Source organism: Aythya ferina (genome assembly GCF_964211825.1).
Source record: "Aythya ferina genome assembly, chromosome: 4".
NCBI lineage: Eukaryota > Metazoa > Chordata > Aves > Anseriformes > Anatidae > Aythya > Aythya ferina.
This window is the reverse complement of record NC_140300.1, coordinates 27,017,473-27,040,308: the sequence shown is the minus strand read 5'-3', so window position 1 is coordinate 27,040,308 and position 22,836 is coordinate 27,017,473. Positions and strand designations below refer to the sequence as shown.

The 22,836-nt window shown below is 36.0% G+C and overlaps 1 protein-coding gene across 2 annotated transcripts in view; it reads left to right on the top strand.

The window, feature by feature from the left end:
• Positions 1-22,836, top strand: part of CORIN (corin, serine peptidase) — a 134,362-nt gene that overhangs the window by 76,867 nt on the left and 34,659 nt on the right. Inside the window, exons 7-11 of one of the 2 annotated variants that reach the window (XM_084516695.1) lie at positions 2,220-2,327; positions 7,121-7,231; positions 8,172-8,288; positions 11,485-11,583; positions 16,492-16,723. In XM_084516695.1, the coding sequence (XP_084372821.1) occupies positions 2,220-2,327; positions 7,121-7,231; positions 8,172-8,288; positions 11,485-11,583; positions 16,492-16,723 (667 nt within the window). The remainder of the gene's footprint in view (positions 1-2,219; positions 2,328-7,120; positions 7,232-8,171; positions 8,289-11,484; positions 11,584-16,491; positions 16,724-22,836) is intronic. The other variant, XM_084516696.1, reaches the window with a different exon arrangement.

Sequence of the window (22,836 nt, the reverse complement as noted above, 5' to 3'; positions counted from 1 at the left end):
GACTTGAAGTGATGCATGTGTTCATGTTCTAGAGCTGAGTTTGTAAAAGCCTTGAGAAACACAGCAGTTAGAGCACTCATTTAAGAGAGGGAAGACTTGGCCTATATTCATGTGGAGGGTTAGAAACCCCACTGCATACCTTCTGGGAGAGTGCTGCACCTGTCAGTGTGTAATATACTTAGAAGCACATATTTCTTTCAAAACTGGATCACTGTGGAGTCATGAACGCAGGAGTCTCAAGCCAAGAGCTAAACAAGTGGTAGCTTGATTCTGTTGCTTAGTGTTTGAGCAGCTCAGCTGAGGGGAGAAACCTGGGTTCCAGTCCCTGTTCTCTGAGCAATTTGTGTGTGCAGTCCATGAAAGAGCTTTTGTGAAATACCTAGGTGTCCCAGTAAGAAAGGACACAAAGAACTTCCTTGGCTGCAGTGGTGTAGCTTCAACAGGAAGAAGGGATTGTCCACCCAGTTGTTATATAGCTTGGGATTCTCCCTTGAAAAGCTAGAGATGAAGGAAAAGTCTTTAGGAGGGCAGTGAAACCAGGTCAGTCATTTCCCAACTGTGTACTTATAATAAAAAGTTATTACTCATGGGACCAGGCACCATCTCTTCTCCCCTCCACTCCGCTCCCCTCCCATCCCCTCTCCAGTTTCCTAACTACAAAGTAGGTTCCATGCTTTTTACTGAACCTGATATTATTTACATGTTTTGGGTATTCTCAGAAAATATTTTTCAGAGCGTTATTGCAGGCTTCAGCCATGGAAAGAAAGGCTAAACCTGCTTAGGGCTGGCAATGCTAAGAATACCTTGGTAAGAAGGCATCAGGCCATCTTCCAAGTTCAAAACTGTGTCAGGAATAGTTAATCTTTTGAAACCACTGTAAGATCAATGGCAGGCTCAAAAGCAGGGTCTGGGGATCTTGATTTTGCTGTGAGAAGCTGCAGCTCCACCTAATACCCACCTCAGGTGCTCAGGACTATCCCAGTAATTTACCCTCAGGCAATTTACCCCTCAATTTACCTAATTTACACTCATAACCTTCCTTATTAACTTTGTACGTATAATTAAATATTTTGGTCTGTACTGTAACCAGGGCACTTTCTCTTCAGCCAGTGTTAGGAAGTTAGAACTGTTTACCATATTTTTTACTTGTTTGGAAAAATATATTTCAATTATGAAAGGCAGCTGTAAAACATAATCACTCAGATCAGAGAAATTAATGTTATTTATATGAAAATGCATTATTCTGGCTGACTCACTAGTCTTTGATTCACAGTACTATGTCTGGATGTGGATGATAACATGAGCAAACAAGGTCTCTTACTTGACTAGGAAAAGCTTTACTTAAAAAAATAAGATCTTAAATAATTTGTGTCACTTTTATGCATAAGCCATATGGTGATGACATATAAGATGTCAATGAGAATGAATGTCTTTCTTCATAACTTGAATTCCTAAACAGTTGAACAGTATTTTATCCTTGAATATGTGGTCATGGTGAGATTTTGGGTATATTTTTCATTCTAGAAACAATGGAGCCCCTGACTTCCTCCCACCTTACAACATGTTCTCATTCTTAATTTCTTAGTCTTTCCAAGCAACACATCTATTACAGGAAAAGACATTCTGTGTTCCTACCATAGACATAACCTGGGATCAAATCATCTGTGCCTTGAAATCTTCTAATGAACATCTTGGTCAGCAAGATTGCAATGACATTCTGTTTTCTCACAACTCATCTAACTCCTTGCTTTTTTACCAAGTAGTAATCTGTAACCAGAATGAAATGTTCCAGTTCCTTAGTATATCTTTCATTATTTTTTTTCCTTCCACAGCTTGAATAAATTTTGAGTGCTGTCTTTACTGTCTCAAGAAATTTCTCCCAGATGACTGACTTGCATTTATTAGTGTGTGGAAGACAAAAGGAGAGCAAGAGAAATCAAACATACTTTTTATGGTATAGGGATTTCAACCACCTCTTAGTATGGAACATATAGACAGAAAACAGTTGATAGAAAAAAATGTCTAAAATTTGCTTTTGATTTTTCTTTTTCTTCTGTTTGATTCTAATAAGCTGGTGCACACTGAATATTACTTCAGACCTATAAATTGTATGGTTTCTCTAGCTAATGTTGTTTAAGTCAGTAAATTCCAGTGTTTATATTTTAAAAGAAACCAGCCCAATGTCATGTTAACATTTTACAAAAAAAATTGTTTTGCAGACTGCAGTGATGATGTATTTCGTTGTAACACAGGAAAATGCCTTAATTACACCTTTGTATGTGATGGATATGATGACTGTGGAGATCTCAGTGATGAACAGAATTGTGGTAAATAAAAGCTTTACACTTTTCTAAAGTATTTAAGATAGCACTGTTGTCTAAGATGGTTATAATTTTCCTTAAACTACTACAAGAGTAGTATACCCTGATGTTACTTTCTTTGGGAAAAGTAAAAACAGTTCACAATTTTTTATATGCAATTTGGAAAGGTTTAAATGTAGAGTTCTGGTTAATCCAAACCTTGGAACTAACGGTGCTTTGAAGAAACAGTCTGGTTTGTAACTTGCTTTAGAATCATTCTTAGAATAATTTCTTTTTGGTTGGAAATGACCTTTAGGATCACCAAGTCCAACCATCAACCTGACCAAGAAGTTTAATGGTGTTTTGTATCTATTAAACCAATATTCATAAAATAAAGGTGCAATTATCACTTCATCTAGATGTATCTCTCTTGCTTACAATGCCATTATTAAATCATGAGCAAGTTAGTTAACTCTTGATGCATGTTTGTTAAATAGATCAGAACATCTCTTAACCTAAATCTATGCTGTGCTTAATGCACCCCAGGATACAGTTGGCCATTTTGTCTGTCAGGGCACACTGTTGACTCATTTGCGTCTTGCTAGTGAACAAAATCCCCAGATCCCTTTCCACTGACTGCTCCCCAGGCTCTCATCCCCCCAGCCAGTATGTATAGCCAGGATTACCCTCTCCCAGGTGCAGAATTCAGCATTTGCTCTTGTTAAGTTTCATACAGTTCGTGATTGCCCAACACTATAATTCATCAAGATCTCTCTGTCTCCCTCAAGGGAGTCAACAGCTCCTAATTTACTATCATCTTCAAACTTCCTTAGTGTCCATTCAATTCCTATGTCCAGATCATTTATAATAACATTGGAAAGAACTGGTCCTAAAATTGAGCCCTGGGGTATCCCGCCAGTGACTGGCCTCCAGACAGATGTACCTCATTTACTATAACCCTTTGAGCCCAATCTGTCAGCCAATTGTTCATCCATTGTATTATGTACTTGTCTAGCTGTTACGCTGGACATTTTGTCCAGAAGGATACTGTGAAAGACAGAGCTAAAACTTTGCTGAAATCCAAAAAGATACAACAATTGGCTTACCTTGGTCAACTAGGTGGGTAACCTTGTCATTCAAGGGAATTAAGTTAGTTAAGCAGGACTTTCCCCTCATGAACCCATGTTGTCTATGACCAATGACTGCATTGTCTTTCAAGTGTTTTTCAATAACTCCCATAACAATCTTGTCCATATTTTTACCAGACACTGAAGTGAGATTGACAGGCCTATAATTATTGGGGTCTTCTTGCTTACCCTTCTCGAGAATTGGGATAGCGTTTACTAGCTTCCAGTTGACTGGAACTTCTCCAGATTCCCAAGACCACTGAAAAATAAATGAGAGGTCTCCAAATAACATCAGCCAGCTCTTTGAGTACCTTTGGATGAATCCCAGTGGGCGTCATAAATTTACGTGCATTCAGCTGGAGCATCAAATCCCACACAAGTTCAGAGTTGTTTGGGAGTTTATCATTTCCCCAGTTACAGTCCTCCAACTCAGGGGTCTCAGGGCCCATCATTGGTGTTGAAGACAGAGGTGAAGAAGTCATTAAATGTCTCTGCTTTGTCTACATCCCTGTTTGTGAAGTGACTGACCTCACCAAGTAATAGACCTATGATAACTCTGGTCCTCTTCTTGCTGTTAACATACTTAAAAAGCCCTTTTTGTTGTCCCTTACAGTACTGGCCAGCTTCAGCTCTAGTTGAGCCATTCCCTCAATGGCAATAGCAGTATTGCCTAAGATGGTAATCACGACAAACAGCCAGTGGTTTTCAGCATCTCTATACAATGGTGAACTGCATCTCTGTAGTCCTCCTGTTGCCTGGCCTTGTTTCTGCTGTGCATATATTTCCTTTTCTAAGTAAATTCTAAAAGAAGATCCCTGCTCAGCCAAGGCAGCTTTCCGCCCTGCTTTCTTGACTTCTGAAACTTTGGAATTATCTGCTCCTGCGCTTTTAAGTGATGACTCTTTAAAAGTGATCAGCATTGATTAATTTTTCAAAAAGGTCCTTCAAAAATACCTTCAGAAGCAGATTACCAGAAGACCTCACTAAATAGTTACTTGAGCAGCCTGAATTCTGCTCCTCCCATATCCAATGTCAAAGTTTTGGTGAAATCAAGCCTCTCCATTACATACAGTACCACCTCTATTCCTTGCCTGCCCTGCTTATCCCTTCTGAGAAGCCCATGACTGTCTATCACAGAACACCATTCACAGGATGCTTCCCACCAATTCTCACTTACACCAAAGATTTTGCAGCTCTGGGACTGAGCCAAAGCTTCTTGCTTATTCCTTATGCTGTATGCACTAGTGTAGAAACATTCCAAATGTGCTCCAGTGTACTCAGCACATTGTGGAGCAAACTGAATGACCTTGGTAGCACCCCTTTGAGAAAAGTGTATCCCAGCAGCCACTGTCAGGCCTGGTGTTGTGTGCATCATCCTGTGAAAAACAAAACAAAACAAAACAAAACAAAACAAAACAAAAACCAGTTCTGCCAGTGACACTGGCCTTGGAGCCATGTATAGATAAGCTGAATCTCTTTCTTCCATATTGTTCCCTGCAACTGGAAGGATAGAGGAAAATACTATGTGTGTTCCTGAACCAATCAACTCAAGATTAGCTTGAGTTGATTTTGCTAGCTTGACCGAATCTGACTGAGACTAAATCGTAGGAGGGATTACACTTGTGATGCCAACAGTTTCACAACTGAATTGTTTTTACGTTAGCTTCATTGCAAACTTGCATGGTTTGATGATTCAAATCTGTTTCTTTCAAATTCTGTTTTTAATTGACTTTGTATATTCTGCCTCACTATATTCGTCCTGCCTGTATTTGTTTTCATGGAAGAAAAAGTTTTGCCATGAGAAAGAATTATCTTCTTGTGCAAATATTTGAAAACTCTGAAAACCTTATTTTATTTTATTTTTTTCTAACTTTTGCTCCTAGTAATGTACCCAAGAAAAATTGTTAACTTTAAAATAATTTTTTAAAGGTTAAAATATTATTTTTCATGCTTTTTTTCTTTTGCTTTTCTAAGAAAAAGCACAGGGGATTTTGAGACTAAAAATCATAACTTTTTTTTTTTTTTTTTTTTTTTTTCCAGAGATTTCTTTTATGTTTCTTCTCCAAATAAAAAAATACTCAGTTTTTCATTACTTTCAGTTGGTGTTATTTTTTTGTGTTTTCTTTCATAAACTTGCTTTCCTGAAAGACTTTGCTTAATCTGACTCCTAGCATTTCTATTTTGAGATAAATTTTCTATATAAAATTTAAGATCTAACATTTTGTACAGGCTATAAAAGAGTTTCACAGCAGATTTGGCAGACTGGATTGTGTCTATGTTCCCTATCTATTTTTATGTAAAGTTAGACAGAATTGTCTTAACTGGCAGAAGAAGACTGTATAAATGAACCCAGCTGATTTGGCCCTGAGTGGGAGGGAGTTAATTAATCACAGACTAGAGCAGCTGTCCCTGGAGTTAATGCTGGACCATGGTAGAAATCCTTTTCCCTACCAATTTATCTGTATTTGCAAGACATTTTGAACTTATATAATTTATGAATATACAGTAATATTTACAATACTTTATATAAGGCTAAGCCATGGAGTTTACCTTTATCCTTAAATATTATCATTCAGGCACTTTGTGAACAATTCAAGTATGTCTCCATGGCAAACTGCAGACAAGCACAAGCTTACTCTGCTCATGCTCCAAGCTTATTAAAAAATTTGTGATCAGGGCTGACATTATGATGACATCATGGTGACATTAGTAAAATATATATACTAGTACAGACAAAGCCGTGTTAGCCATGTTTATTGAGCTTCCACCAGGTTCTGAGTGGAGGTAATTACTTCTGCTTGTAATATATATTGTGAGCATTTCCTTCTTGACCTATGCTAGATTTTTACAACATTTTTGAAATCCTTACTGTCTGTGTGGTCAACGCTGTATGCTTCATACTTAGTATAGCTGTGAATCGGATTGGAGAGAAATGGAAATGTCAGAAATCATCAACCCACACCCTCCTTCTCCTCCCACTACTAATCTTTTAAGAAACCCTACACCAAAGCTAAAGTGCAGGTATAGTTAGATAATTATTACTCCTTTAAGCCTGTCAAACATTTTCAACTATGTGTATTTCCTTTACACAGCCTACTCATTAGAATAATTTTCTTTATTTGTGGAAGCATTTGGGTAGAAGGAGTAAGAAGATTGGAATGTTTTCTTTTTAGATCATTCTTATGAAAAATTCTGTGTGTATGCAAAAACATAGCAGTTTTTGAGTAGGTGCCAAATGTTAGTTGAAAACCTTTTTTTTTTTTTTTTTTAAACAAAAAAAACCTTTTTTGTTAAAAAAATAAAGGTTTGAAATGATTTTCTCCAGTGGCAACTGAAAACACTGGATGACTGAAAATCTTCTCATGAGATGGAAAACCAGAAGATGTTTTAATCTACTTGATAAATCTTAGAAGCTTGTTTACTTGCAAATGGAAACAACTGTGCACCCGAGAGATAAAATAAATGCATCACTATCTAAGTAGAATTCACTAAGTAGAATTCAGAACATGTGTAACTTATCTGCTCCCAAACTCTGCAGGTATATAAAAACTCTTATTGTAATTTACTAATGCATAATGGCTAAGTAGTAAGAATGACCAGTTTATAGGCACAGTACAACTGATAGTAGTTTATTATCCAGCTGTGTTGTTTGTTTGTGTGCTTCTTTTGGTCTTACTTTTACATTTTATTTAGATTGTAACCCATTGACACACCATCAATGTGGAGATGGGAGATGTATAACAGCTGATTGGGTGTGTGATGGTGACCATGACTGTATAGACAAATCAGATGAAATCAATTGCTGTAAGTTCATTTAATCTCTAAATGTTTGTTTGTTGTTGTTGTTGTTTTGTTGTTGTTTTGTTTTGTTTTGTTTTGTTTTGTTTTTTCCCCTCTTTTCTTTCTTTGCTTAAGAATCAAAACCAAAATTTAAGTACACATACATACTATTTGTAAGGCAAAATCATAAGCTCATTTGATTTATGAAGTTTGCAATTAGCAAATGTTCCTTCTGGTTGTAGCAAATTAAATGTTTTTTGTCATTGCTGAGAAGTACCAACGTTGGCATGTGTTTCAGCCTTTTGTTAATAGCAGATTTGCTTTTTGTTAATTGTAGTGTTCCTGTTAAAGAGTAATGAATGAATGTATATACCCTCTTAAACTGTAGGCATTTGTAGTTTGTGACAGCTTTCTGATGTGTTTGTATGCTACCTATCACACCTTGTTTGGGTTTGGACTTCTGTCTGTTTCAGCTGTGATGATGTATACCTGCACAAGAACTACACTAGAATAATGTTTGAAATTGCAAAACCTATCATGCAGCTTTGATTCTAGTATCTTGCTGCCTTTTAGTGCTTGATCTTGCAACTGCTGTCCTACAATTCCCCCTGAAATCTAAGAACCTAATCTAAATAAGGGAATATAAACATGTGGGCAAAGAAAAGGTGACAGAATTTTTATATGAGCATAACTTTTTTTTTTTTTTTTCCTTGAAAACAGCTGAACATTCATCTCAGCCTGCTACTAATACCTGACATATACAGTTTCAGTCCTTGTAGTTAAAAGATCAGCACTGAATGTAGGCTACTGAATGCATATTTTACATATAATGAAAAATGTCTTGTGACCTTCAGTACTAACTAGTGTTATCAGCTTCTCCTAAAATAATTTCATTATAATGTTCAGAAATAAGTGAGACCTTTATTAACCAACATTAATGAAGATATCATTTTTTTTCCCCCAGCTTGTCATAGTCAGGGTCTGGTAGAATGCAAAAATGGACAATGCATTCCCAGTGCATTCCAGTGTGATGGAGATAATGACTGTAAAGATGGAAGTGATGAAGAAAACTGCAGTGAAAGTAAGAAAATTCTGCATTTTACTCTTCTTACAGAACCTACCATTGACTGCTTTATTCCAAAGTGCCTTTAGCTAAAACTGTTTGTCAAATAGACTTGCCTTGCTTTTCAAATAACACTTGCTAAGGCTGGCAGGTCTTTGCATTCACAAAGAAAATTGTAAGGTGAGTTTTATTAGTCCTTAAAAAAAGTTGGAGAAATGGAGGTGATATTTACCATAGCATTGGGTTATCTGACTGATCAGCTGTTACTTGAAATAAATAAATACATATTCACATTGTCTACAGTGTTTAGAAACTGCTGTCATAGGAATTGGTGTCATCTGAGGAAGAATTTTCTCAAGAAAATACTGTTTGCATAAGAACTTGTGAGTCACAGAAAAGAGGTTTTTGTAAGTAAACTGATTATTTAGTGTAGCTGAAAGTAAGCATGTGAGAATGTAAGTTTTCACAGCTACTTACTAGCTGTCTTATGATGGATTGTGTGGGGAAAAAAAGGAAACCAAGAAGTTTCCTGAACCCCAGACCATGGTTTTCCAAATACTTTTGTCCTGAAATAGACTTGATTGTCATGTTTTTAGCATTTGAAAGTATTTTTCATATATAATTCTCTTGCTTCTGGAGAAGGATAAGTTCAGATTGCAGCCTTTCAGTGAGAAAATTTTTAAAGTATTTCCATAATGACTGCTATTTTTAAGAAACATAAAGGAATTCAATTAATTTAGAAAACTCTAGTGCTGTCAGATACAGTGGTTATAGGACAATCTATTCAAAAGATACATACATGGTGTGATTATATAAGCCTCCTTTCCTTAGGAAAGTTCTTTGGATCCTCCTACTCTAGTTTAAACATCTACATTCCAAAATAAGTTAAAACACATAAATTACCATCATTCTTCTCTGCAATTAATGAAGATGTTGAAAAAAAGGTCTTTCAGGGAATTTCTTTCAGATCTGACTGTTACAATCTAAAAAACTGAGGATGAAGTTTTGTCTATATTTCTGACCATCTAATCTCACAAACTGCTTGGAATAATTTTCTTCCTTCCTGATGACCATCCACAGTTTTATTCTATGAATTCTATGACCCTCTGTTTCTCTTGACTGATAATGAAATGTTCATTTTTAATGTGCAAGAAATGAGGCAGGAGAATGAGATAAACAAGAAAGTAAAAAGCTATTCAGAGAATTCTAGAAGCAGCCATTTCATTTTTTTTTTTTTTTTTTTTTTTTTTTTTTTTTTAATTCATGCAATATAAGACTCTTAAAATTATTTTTCCCCAGAAAGATAATTTCATTGGCACTGTGATGCATGAACTGGGGTAGAAATCAGTAATGCATTTCTCACTGCTTTTTGTCTCTATGAATACTGAAGAAATAATTAAAAAAAATCTTTTTTGGGGGGAGGGAGGGATATAATGAACAGATACAAATTGAAGGATACTAAATGCAGAGGAGTAGGAAGGGGTGATAATTGTGTTGACAACGATCTCACTATATACTAAAGGAATTTTCCACTTTGCATTAAACTGCAAAACTTTTTAACACAAACATTTGTCTTGTTTTCCATTATTCATTCTTCAAAATGCAAAAACCTCTTTCTAGTATTTTGCAATATTCCATAAGCAGAAATCTTCTTTTCAGCAACTGTATCCTGTTTGTTCCAAAATTACCTGAGTATATATAGACAGAATTTGGACTTCATTTTGGTTATGCCTCTTTAGTTCCTTGCATAGTTCTTGAAAAGGAAGGCAGAATTCCAGTTTGTAACTTTCTTTTGTATTTCTTGTGTATATATGTACTTGATTTCAACAAATACAGAAAATGTCATAGGACTTACACTAAGTACAAAGACTTCTCTGCTCTGCAAGGTAAAATATTTGAATATGCTTAGCAGAGGTAACAAGTTAGGGCTAAAGTGATCTGAGACAGGGTAGAGTGTGGTTATAGAAGTACAGTATTGACTATGTTAGAATCAGAATAATCTACAGGGAGTTTTAAGGAGTTGCGAAGCTCTTCCACTGCAGGATAAGAAAGAGATGGAGCAAACTTTTAAAAAAAAGAATTTTAATGTGAAGATTTGTGATAGCTTTAGAAGTCAAAAAGTTGTTCCTACCTTTCCAGTTTGATTTTGTAATCAAAAGCTTCTGTAAAATAAGATGGTCAAATACTACAACAAAAGAAAATATCTTCATTGCTTCAATAGATGAAGGGAAGTAAACACACATAATTAGGAAAAATATGACTACATCATCATTATTTCTTTGGGGCAAGGTCCTGGTTTCTTCAGCATCTTCTGTATGCCCAACATAAGGATGTCATGACTGACTGATTAATATTCATGGACACTACTGCAATAAAAATAAATAAAATAAAATATTAAAAATAGAATAAATAAATTCAATAAATAATTTAAATAATTTAAAACAGAATGAGATGATAAAATACAAACTAGTCAGTCTCTACATACAGGAATAATACATTAAATTTACTAATTTTGCAAAAGTCGTGTGAAAGAGAGAATTTAATGTTTTGGAAGGAAGTTAGCACCACTATGAGAAAGACAAAAGGCCAGAGGTTTATCAAAGAAACTAGCTACCAAGGTAATTTGTTCATAAACTTTTTGATGAAGTGCTGTTTTTGGTTATTCTAACATCCATCTTCAAGATCATTAGAGTTTGGGGAGGGTGCGTGTGTGTTGGTTTTTGTTTTTTCACTAACCAAAGATGGGCAACAAAACTTCAGCTCTGACAACCGTTCTTTAGGATAGTTTTTATTGTCCACCAAAACAATCATGAAATGAGAAGCAGATCAGCTGAATGGCACTGGGGGATAATTCCCAGAGGATATTCTCTTTTAACTAGGACCTATTGTTCCCTTTGAAATCCAATTTCCATGACCTTTCATACTCTGCCACAGGCAAGATCATGGTAGATGGCTTTCAGAGATCCATAGTTCTTCAGGGTTTGGGAATATAAATTGTCATATTAAGTAGAGGGGCAAAGAAGTGACATCTGGACATTTCTGCACACTTTTCTTCCTTACAACACTTCTTTACTGTACTTGAAATGCTGTAGAGTACTTATTCAACTATGTAAAGGAAATAACTAATTGTTATGAGTCTTTCCGTATTTTCTCATCACTATAGTCATTTTTATTAGTCTGGTATATCAGAATAGTAAATTTCTATTTTCCTCAGGTCAAACCCTCTGTCAGGAGGGAGACCAGAGATGTACTTCCTGTCCCGATACCTGTGGAACTTCTCTCTGTGAAATGAGAAACAGCCAGATAAACTGCAGTAAGTAGGTTACATGCTTCATACTGTCACTCTTCTAGGGTGTTTTAGAGTACAATGAAGATGCAGGGTAGGACAAAGTAAGTAATACTTTCATTTACTATTTAATGTCATATGTATAATGGTTAACTGTTTAAAAGGGCAAGGCATCATGCATCATAAAGCTCGATTATAGGTGTACTAAGAGATAATGTTTGACATTGAGATATTTTTGCCTTCTGTGAATTTTTGATATGTTCTTAATGAATATTTACAGTTACACTTTTTGTTAACATTAACATTCTGTAAACAACAAAGTGTAAGTGTAAGTTAATGATTTATTTTAAAAATACAAGAAAGCATGACACTGTGTTTAGTGGTCTGGAGAAGTTTCATCCCTTTTCCCAGGAAAGAATTCCGATATTCAATCTGGCTAAACTAGTTATTCTTCTGACCAATATGTATTGTAGGGGATCAGGATCTTACATGCTGTGTATCATCTTTCTTTCTATGTCCTATATTATACCGCTCTGTGCAAACCTACTGTACCCACTGTGCACTTACTTCTGAGTGTGCAATGCAGCACTATGAACAGATACCCAAGAGAAGTCAATTTTACTTGATTTTGAAACTGGGGCAGAACTGAATTCAGAATGATTTATGAATTAAAACTTGGTGATATATTACTAGAGTCAGCAGTTCAAGATACCTCACCGCATGGGCAGAGCAAGCTTGCCTTTGCTTAGATGTGAATGTGTAGACACGTCATATAATTGCTTTGTTGACCTGAGCAATACCTACTGGAAAGTTTGTTTTGGTACTACCAGATTGTTTGGATAATGTTACCATGTTGCTGCATTACATTAAGTAGAATCCCAGAGTAGATTAGGTTGGAATGGACATGTGGAGGTCAACTTGTCCAAACTCCTGATCAAAGCAGTGCCAACTAGATAATGTTGCCCAGGACATGTGCTGTTGAATTTTGAGCATCTCCCAAAGACAGAGATTCCACAATCTTCCTGGTCAATGTTTTAGAACATTAGGCCTCCCTCATGGTAAAAACCTCTTTTCCTTATGTGAAACTGGAATTTGCTGGGTTCCAACTTGTGTCTTTCACCTCTCATCTCACCTGTGTACTTCTAATAGTCTGGCTCCATCTTCTTTGCACCATCCCATTAGGTAATTGTTAACAGCAATGAGATCTCCCTTTAGCCTTCTCTTTTCATGGCTGAACAAACCCTATTGTCATAGCCTCTGCCTGTATATCATAAGTTCTAGTCCCCCAGCCTTCTCAGTGGCCATCCACTGACCTTATTCCAGTATATTAATCTCTTTTCATGAATCAGGGAGCCCAAAACCACAATACTCCAGATATGCTGTCACCAGTGATGAATAAAGGGTCATAAAAGTCACATATCTTGTCATAGACAGCAATCAGAATTATCAGGCATGATTTTTCTATTAGAAATCGATGCTGGTTGTTCCAAGTCACCTTTATTTCTTCATGTGCAGATGTCTTCATGAACGATTTTGCTCCATAATCTTTCTGGAGACTAAGGTTAGTCTGAGTGGACTATAGTTCTGTGGATCCTTTACTTGTCATTGTTAAAGATGGATATTATGTTTGCCTTCTTCCAGTCATGAGGTTCCATGACCTTTCAAAGATGATAAAAAGCCGACTTCCAATGGGGTTAGCCAGTGAAAACCTAGACAAAAAAGATATCGAGTACCTTGGCCATGGCCCTGGTCACTAGGTCCCTTGCTTCACTGAGCAGCAGACCCACGTTTTTCCTACTTATCCTTTTGCTGTCAGTGTACTTACAAGAGCTCTTCTTGCTCAGTAGTTTCATTGTTCTGTCTGAGCTCCAAACTCCATCCTTGTATGCCTTGGAATGTCTCTCTATTCCTCTTTTTTTTTTTTTTTTTTTTTTTTTTTTTGGGAGATCAGTCATGAGATCGATGTTCAGCCATGCTGGCTTTTTCTGCCACACTTGCTTCACCTTGGAATGGGCTCTTGTGTTCTGAGGAGGCTCTCCTTTAAGGTTAAACCACTGTCCTTCAAGAAGATATTGGTATAGTTGAAACTCTCCACGAGTACCAGGGCCTCCAAAACCATGAAGCATCTTCCAGCTACCTAAGGATGGGTTCATCTACCTCTTCCTGTTTTGCCAAGATGGTCTGCAGCAAATGCCTACCATTGACATCACTTGTGTTGGTCTGTACTCTGATCCATATCCTTAACCAAATTATCCAGGTGAGATGGAACCTTCCAAAGTGATTGAGATAGATATATTTATTTATTTATTTATCTTGTCTGTTTTCATTTAACAAATATTTAGAAAGGGTTATGAAATGGGAAGGAAGGTATCCATATACTACAAAACTAATAACAACCTACTTCATTTTTTATTTTTATTTTTAAACAAACTTATTCAAAGGTTAATCATTTAATTTTTCTTGCTTGGAATCTCAAATAGCTTCATTGAATTATTGCAGTCATTTTCTCCTCTGTGTCTTGCAATTCACAGATATATTATCTCCCACTAGAAATTGTCCCCCTTGTGGTGAAAAGGAAGCAATTTATCCTGGGACACATACACTAGTTAAGAAGAAATCAATTATATTTAGTGGAAATGTTTCCTCATCATATTGTGAGCAGCAGTCTGTAATTCTCAACAAGATTAATGCATAATCTGAATTAGACTCCTAGATCATCACTCTTTTTCCCTTTCAGTCCACTAAATATGTAATTGTTTATACAAAACAGAATAAGAGAATTTGGGAGAGTTTTTTCTTGTACAACATCTGGAAGTACTATTGTCTTTCTCCATGTTGCTTTTGCTGTAAGACGAGAGTTACTTCATCTTCAGTAAGAGATGAGAATTCCCATGGAAATTCTCAGTTTTGACAAAGCAGCATCTTCTGACCCAGATAAATCTTTTGCTGGAAAATTCCTGGCTAAGAATAGGACACATTTCTCATGTTATACATGTTGAATATAATGGATGTTCTCCATATGTGATAATTTCAAATCGGTTTAGGCTGGCTTTGTAATGCAGTTAGAACATATTTAGAATAACAGAACAAATATCTGAAGGTCTGTGTGTGTATAAAGACAACAGATCCAGACTCTTTCCAGTTGTATCCAGTGACAGGACAAGAGGCAATGGGCACAAACTGAAACACAGGAAGTTCTGTCTGAACATCAAGAAACTATTTCTGACTGTGGGTAACTGGAACAGGTTGCCCTCCCTTCCCAGGGAGGTTGTGCAGCCTTCATCCTTGGAGATATTCAAAAGCGACCTGGACATGGTCCTGGCAAAAACAAACAGTTTTAGGTGGACCTGCTTGAGCTGGGGGTTGGCCCAGATGGCCTCCAGAGGTCCCTTCCAACCTCAGCCATTCTGTGATTCAGCAAAATGTCCCACTGAATTCTGTCTAAACTGTAGCTGGGAGATCTCAGATTTGCTGTGGGTAGACAATACATCCTCATATCTTGTATAATCTATGATGCTACTGTTTGGAACTAATTCCTGTATAGCAGGTGGAGCAGGATAGGGCAATAATAAAAGCATGGAGATATTAAAAATGGGCATATCTTGGTTAGTTAGGGTAACATGCAATGGATTCTATCCCTCATTTCCCACCCATTAAATTGTACTTATACATGTATATACTATCCATAGAGCAGCAATATCTCTGGAACCATAAGGATAGATATCAGAAGGAAAGATTAATATTTGGGGTACTTAAATTCAGTCAGATGTTCACCTGTAGTATATGTTCTGTTTGTTACACTGATTGGTGATGTGGGATATTGGGTGTAAGATTCAAGGTTATTCTTTTCAAACCTATAATGATACTTGCACATAATGTGATAGAAGCTTTCTAAACACAGTGTGAAAATTGTAATGATATTGAGAATATGCGAAGACCTATCCTACTAGATTTTCTTCTAGAATTCACCTTAGCCACTACAAACATGAGGCATAACAAAAGAGAGAAACATTTGTATATTTCTCCCCTTTAGTCTTGAATAATATTGTGTTATAAAAGCACCTAGAGTATTGCATATAGTTTCATGTTCACTTGGGTTTTATCATGGAAAAACTGGTGAACATATAATAAGTATGTACACATCAAGAAAATATGTTTACTGGGGAAAAATCAAAACACAAAAAGGAACTGATCTGAGTAGTGCTGGGTCACTTCCAGCTCAGGATATTCTATGGTACTGTGAAATTCATCATGAAGAAAATGGGTGCTGTATGAGTAGAACTGTTGAAGAATGATGTCTTTGAACAATTTCATTCACTCCAAAGCTGAGACTAAGTGGTTTGAGACAACAGAAATAGTTTAGTATTGGCAGTATGCAAGAATTTAGCAGAGGGGAAGAGCTGTATCCAAAATGAGCATCACGTTCCTCACATTAGAGAGGTAAATACTGAGATTATAATAGTGAATGTCAGTCCAAGAAATACTGGCCAATTCTGCTGATCAGCTGAACGACTGACTGTTGGATCTTCTTTCAACTTCCTCTCAAAGAACCAGCTCATTGGATCACACACTGTGCTGGCAAATGATATTAGCAGCTGTCTGGTGGAGAATATTAATCATGTTAAGATGCATTTTCTTCCAGAGTAAGCAAATATATACAGTCTTTTGATAACAAATGCCTTTTTGAATAGTACACATTTTTCAAGGAAACTTTTCTCATATTTTAAAAGTAAGTAAAATTAAATTTCATTTAGAAATGGAATGTGAAGTAAATGTCATATCAGTCTCAGTACTAAATTGAATTTCAATCTAAATTGAAGATAAATTCTGTACATTGTTTTCTATAGCAATGGAAAATGGAAAAAATATTTCTGACTGCAGATTTGGAAAAATATAATCTTTTAAATTTTATTTATTTATTTATTTTTGTGAAAGGTCAGTGCGAACCAATTACTCTGGAACTCTGTATGAACTTGCCTTACAACTACACTAGTTACCCAAACTACCTGGGCCACAGGACTCAGAAGGAAGCCTCTGTCAGCTGGGAGTCTTCTCTCTTCCCAGCCTTGGTTCAGACCAACTGCTACAAGTACCTTATGTTTTTTGCCTGTACAATCTTAGTACCAAAATGTGACCCCAATACAAATCATCGGATCCCACCTTGCAGGTACTATATGATACTTAATTTAATTCTTAACTGACTATGTCTATCATATTCATTTTTCTCAATTTTCTGCCTTCACTGAAAATGCCAGAGGTTTTGTTTTGAAATTTCATATCAAGAGCTAGAGAATCATATTTTACAAAAGCGTTAAATGCAGTTTATTACATGTGTGTCTAGTTTCTCAAAACAAGGAGAGGAATATCAGTTCTATTAATTTTCAAAATGCACGGATGGGGTACTTATATGAAGCATTTTCCATTGTTTGTTTGATTAGAATTGCAACACTATAAAGGGTGTTTAAACATAGGATTAATTAATTAATTTGAATTGGAACATAAGCTTTTTAAATATATATATTTTTTGCATTTATATGTCATTTATTTATGCAAAGCCATAGCCAAATAATATTAAAAAAATCTAAGATTTTGGTGCATAATTACCTTTCTAAATTGGAGTGTCATAAAGCATATGTTACAGTTTTGCCAGATCATTCTTTATTATAAACTTCTTATGCTTTCTGTTTATCAGATTAACTTTTCTACCATCGTCATCAATTAATGTCACTGCACTTCTAAGGGTTATGCCCATGTCTGTTCAAAACAGATCTATTCTGTGAATATTGTGGCTTTGGCAGCAGCTGTCATGGAAGGTTAGGAGAGTTAATAAACCTTATTAGCAGGCAGAGCTCTTCGAGCTATTGCCAGCTAGACCCTTGTTATGCTGTGTTTCTCTCTCTTTTCTTGGGTCTGCCCTGCCCTGAAAGTATTGGGCAATTAACACCTATGGCATTGAAAGAAAACTGCATTAAAAGAAAACTGCATTGAAAATCACAATGCATGTCTTAAAGTTACCTACCATGTAGCATTGGTTGACAAATATATAACCTTTCCTAGTCCAGTGATATACTTCCTAATGCAAACTGAAATTGAGTCACAAGGAAATTTATTAATATATCACAGAATCACAGAATTTTCTAGGTTGGAAGAGACCTCAAGGTCATCGAGTCCAACCTCCAACCTAACGCTAACAGCCCTCCACTAAACCATATCCCTAAGCTCTACATCTAAACGTCTTTTGAAGACTTCCAGGGATGGTGACTCCACCACTTCCCTGGGCAGCCTGTTCCAATGCCTAACAACCCTTTCAGTAAAGAAGTTCTTCCTAACATCTAACCTAAAACTCCCCTGGCTCAACTTAAGCCCATTCCCCCTCGTCCTGTCACCAGGCACGTGGGAGAACAGGCCAACCCCCACCTCGCTACAGCCTCCCTTGAGGTACCTAAAAAGAGCGATAAGGTCACCCCTGAGCCTCCTCTTCTCCAGGCTGAACAAGCCCAGCTCCCTCAGCCGCTCCTCGTAGGACTTGTTCTCCAGGCCCCTCACCAGCTTCGTTGCCCTTCTCTGCACCCGCTCAAGCACCTCAATGTCCTTCTTGTAGCGAGGGGCCCAAAACTGAACACAGTACTCGAGGTGCGGCCTCACCAGAGCTGAGTACAGGGGGACGATCACCTCCCTAGCCCTGCTGGTCACGCTGTTCCTGATACAAGCCAGGATGCCGTTGGCCTTCTTGGCCACCTGAGCACACTGCTGGCTCATATTCAGCCGACTATCCACCATCACTCCCAGGTCCTTCTCTGCCTGGCAGCTTTCCAACCATTCCTCTCCCAGCCTGTAGCTCTGCTTGGGGTTATTGCGCCCCAGGTGCAGGACCCGGCACTTGGAAGCCGGTGTCTGTGTACGACAGGTCTGAGTGGAACCGGATTAATTCTCCCATACAGACATACAAGAGAAGTTAGAATATCACATATAAGATAGTGTGAAGTTAGAGTGCAAGCTCTGTTTTGCATTTGCTTGTTTGAAAACCAAGTCTATATTTTTATTATTATTCGTTTTAAGAAAGCAGTATAACATATAAAAAAAAATGGTCTTTCTTTAATGTAAAAGGACAAAAATTAACTTGCAGGCTTCAGCAGCTAGTTACATATCTAGCTAACAAATTTAAGAAAGTATATAGATATAGATATAGAAATACAGATAAACTATAACAACAATCTTCAACTTTAAGGAATTGAACAGAAAAATGAAGAGGAACTCATAGAAACTATAGTAAATTTAGTCTGCAGTCCCTCTCTGGAAGTCCCGACTTCTGGTTCAAATCAGGACTAATATCACGTTTAGATCACGTTGAATATACAACATAAATTTTTAAATTCTAGGATTCAAAGCTTTACTTTTATAACTGTTTATATGTTTTGGTCTTATGTTATGTTACAAGTTGAGAGTGACTTTATGAGGAAGGGATACCTTGTAGAAGCCTTACTGAGATCTGTAGTACTTTGTGTTCCTCGGTGGTATAAAAGAAGTAATAAAATAATATAAGGAAGCATAATTAATTTGATTTACAATTATGTTTTAGGAATACTTTCAGACACAGATAATGTAAAAGTGTAAAAATATTTTAGAAGTTATAACAAATAGACTCATAATACCTATAGACTCTGAGGTAACTGGTAAATGTAGGGCAGAAAAAAATATTTGATATAGAAATATAAATCTACTTAACTACAGTTTGAAGATCCTAGAAGGCAGAATGTTATATTCTGAGTACAGAATATACTGAGTGAGAAACTCAGTTTCTTTACAGTTTCTGTACTCAAAATATAATCTGCTGCTGCCTTTACAAAACAACTGCCCTCTTGTTCAAGGATAGCTGTAGTTAATCGAGTTGAACTGGATATATTTGTATTTTCTGTAAATATGAAATGGAGCTCAGCTAATGCAGTTTTTCTGCACTAAGCTTTTGAAGTGAAAATGCACTTTCCAACCAGGAACTGAAAATTCATGTTATAATTGTGTATCCATTATACAAATGAGCCTATCAGAGATGTTTTAGATTATTATTATTATTTTCAATACTGGCACACTGTCCTTTTTGTTCTAGGAGGTGTTACTCAATGATTTCATTTCTACTTCATCTGTATAAAACATCTGTCCCCATTTTTGTAAGGCTTCCCCTTGTCTTTCTGTTATTAGTTATTATGACATGTTATTACGTCATGCTTTATTTTCATTAGTTATGAAGGTCTTCCAAGTTTATTCTAAGTAAGGAGCACAGATGAAGAGATTTTTTGAAAGAACTGAACCTGCTGTTATTAAGTTGATCTATCAAGTGTGTTTTCAAATTCTGAGCAATACCTCTTAGAAGGCATTGGTAATATTAGTCCAGGTCTGGTGAAATAATCTTTGAAGCTAAGTGTGTCCTAGGTTCCTTTTGAAACTATGGAGTTTAACATATGTGGAATAAGCTCATAAATTCTTGTATCCCTATAATGACAAGCTATCTTTGCCATGACTTGAAACTGCTCAGCATCTTGCAGAATCTGGAAATACTGTCTCATGACATTCCAATAGGTCTGTCAGTATTCCTTATTTTGGGAGGATCAGATGTTTCAGTAAATGCTTTCCTTGTCATGGTAGCCTCTAATAATAGAAATTACACTACCTGTGTATCTGAGAAGTCTCCAGCTGACTTTGTTGTTACAAAAAAGTGACAGATATATATGAAGAATTATGCTGGTCAAATTTCATGCCCCTTATGCTTTGGCATCAATTTAGGCATCACATTATTCTATTTGAATTGGGAGGACAAAGAAATATTTTAGTTAACTTGCAGAAAGTTGCACAATTCTATGCTACATTTTAATCTTAATTTTCTATTCTTTACTCCTACCAAGAAGCATGTGATTTCTCTGCTTTGTGGTGTGTGTTCTTGTTAATTGATAGCAAGAATTAAAACAATTAGCTTTATTCATAGACATTAACACAGCCATCACAGTTTGTCTGAGATGAGTTTTGACTAAAAAGTAAATAAAAACTTGTTAGCCATGTCCTCAGTATTCTGATATCCTAACTGTGAGACTCAGTATGGGAATGTGAGAAAGATTTTAAAACAATAAAATTACCAGTTGCTCTTCCAATTGTAATTTTTTCCCAATAGTAATTCAATAGACTTCTATGTGCCTTTGGATAGACATTACTCTTTCACCACAGATTGACAACTTGATGGCTTGCAATAGCTTTTGGAAAGGGTCATCTTTGACCAGGGATTTAAATGTAAAAAGAACACATGAAAGACAAAACTGGCTTGGACATTTCAGCTAGTAATTTATTTTTATTTTTTAAACATATTAATCATAATAATGTTGGTTTTGTTTTTTGTAATCTGCAAATAAAAAATGCTGCCATTCAGAAACTTTAAGTTATAAAATGGTGTGAGTCAACGTTTTTGATATTGAAGAGGATCTAAAAGGAAAGACACAGTCATGTAACTGTAGCATAGTTAATCAATATCAATTCATTCATATCAACCTTTTCTTTTTAGTCCACTGTGTCTCATTTCAGGTGGAAATCCTAATAGAATTTACCCTGTACTCTGTGTTTAGAAAGTACCAACAGACTAAGAACATCGTGCTTTAGTTGCAAGTAAACTGATGTTTTCTGCACTGCCGAGTATGTGGTAAATAAAATACACAACAGTCACAATGTAGTGCAGCACTGAGGTCTTACTTCTAGCTGCTCAGCTCAATGGTGAATAATCTGGTGCAGGAAAACATTGACTCTCCTTCATGTAATCATGTAAAAAAAATAAATTTGAGGAGAATAATAATGCGTGGTTTTCTCATGAGGATAAAAAAGATCCTTTAATTGATCCTAAATAGATCTGCATGCTAGGTTTGGTCACTCCATTTCTTGAAGCTTACTGCAGGAAAGAAAATAAATTAAAAAGGCCCACTGGTCAAAATATCTAAGGAAAATGACGGGTGTAATAAAATTCCTTCCATTAAGGGATATTTTGTTCCTAGAAGAAAGATCTGGAATAGTTAATCAACTTAGATAAAAGGCAAGCTAAAAGTGACACAAGGGAAACTGAAAATAAAATAGAAATAGGTAGGATTCTGCAGCTGAATATTTTTTTTAACATGTAAGAACAAAAGAGAACTTTCTTTGAACTAGTAGGAGAAAGTGTGCGATTATAGGTTTAGAAGATATGATCTAAAAGGTACAATTGAATGACTTACTGAGTATAGACACAAGACAGGGCTATGGAGAGGCATCATAACCTTCAAATAGGTAAAAGTGAGCTACTCATAGGAAATAAAGAAATTGCTCAAATTATTCATGGGGGCCGAACCAGAAAATGATTCATTTCAAATTCATTGAAAGAGCTACAGGCCAGATAAAACAAATATAATAGATATACATATATGAGAATGGTTGATAAGGAAGTATATGAAATCTTATATGATTAAAACTTATTAATATTGATAATTAATATTAATTATGATAAATTAATATTAATATTAAATCTTATATTATCAAATCTTATACAGCAGAAATGTATGTTTCTGCTTGGGGGGAGAGACAAAAAGGATGTTGAGGATCTTATTCCTATATTGCATAGTTAATATTCCACAAAAATGAAAAGCAACATTTGAAACTGATACCATAGCTGGTTAAGGTGATACTATTAATAGTGATTCTATCGAACTCTCAAAATAAGAGGCAGCTGAAACAAACAGGAGTTCAAAATACCACAAATAGAAGACTTGGATTGAGCAGCATATCGGCAATGATTCCAGGTAAAAGTAGTTGCTAAATGTTTAAAATACTGGTTAAACTATATAGGGAATATCCTGTTATGTGTTTTTGATTTGTAAATTTGATGTATATTCATGACAATACTTTGACAGTAAGTATTTTGAGGCATAAGTATAGATGGGCTCAACTACTTTTGTTTTGGTGGTAAGAAAATAAATATCCAAAAGAAGGACTATATTCCTGTCTTTTTGTAGGTGTGATAGAAGCTTCTGTTGCTCTAACTGACAATAATTTCCCACAGGGAAAATCACAGGGGAGTTCTTCACTTTTTTTGCTTGTGGGTTTAAATATTTTGTCTTTCTGGAACCACATCTCCAGAAATGTCTGACCAGGAGTATATGGAGAAACATTACAGGAGAAACATTACAGGGTCTGTAATGTTTCTATACTGTATTTGCTGTGGGTGTCTAAAATACAGCCAAAATAGTCAGAAACTGCTTGTTCTTATAGTTCTTAAAA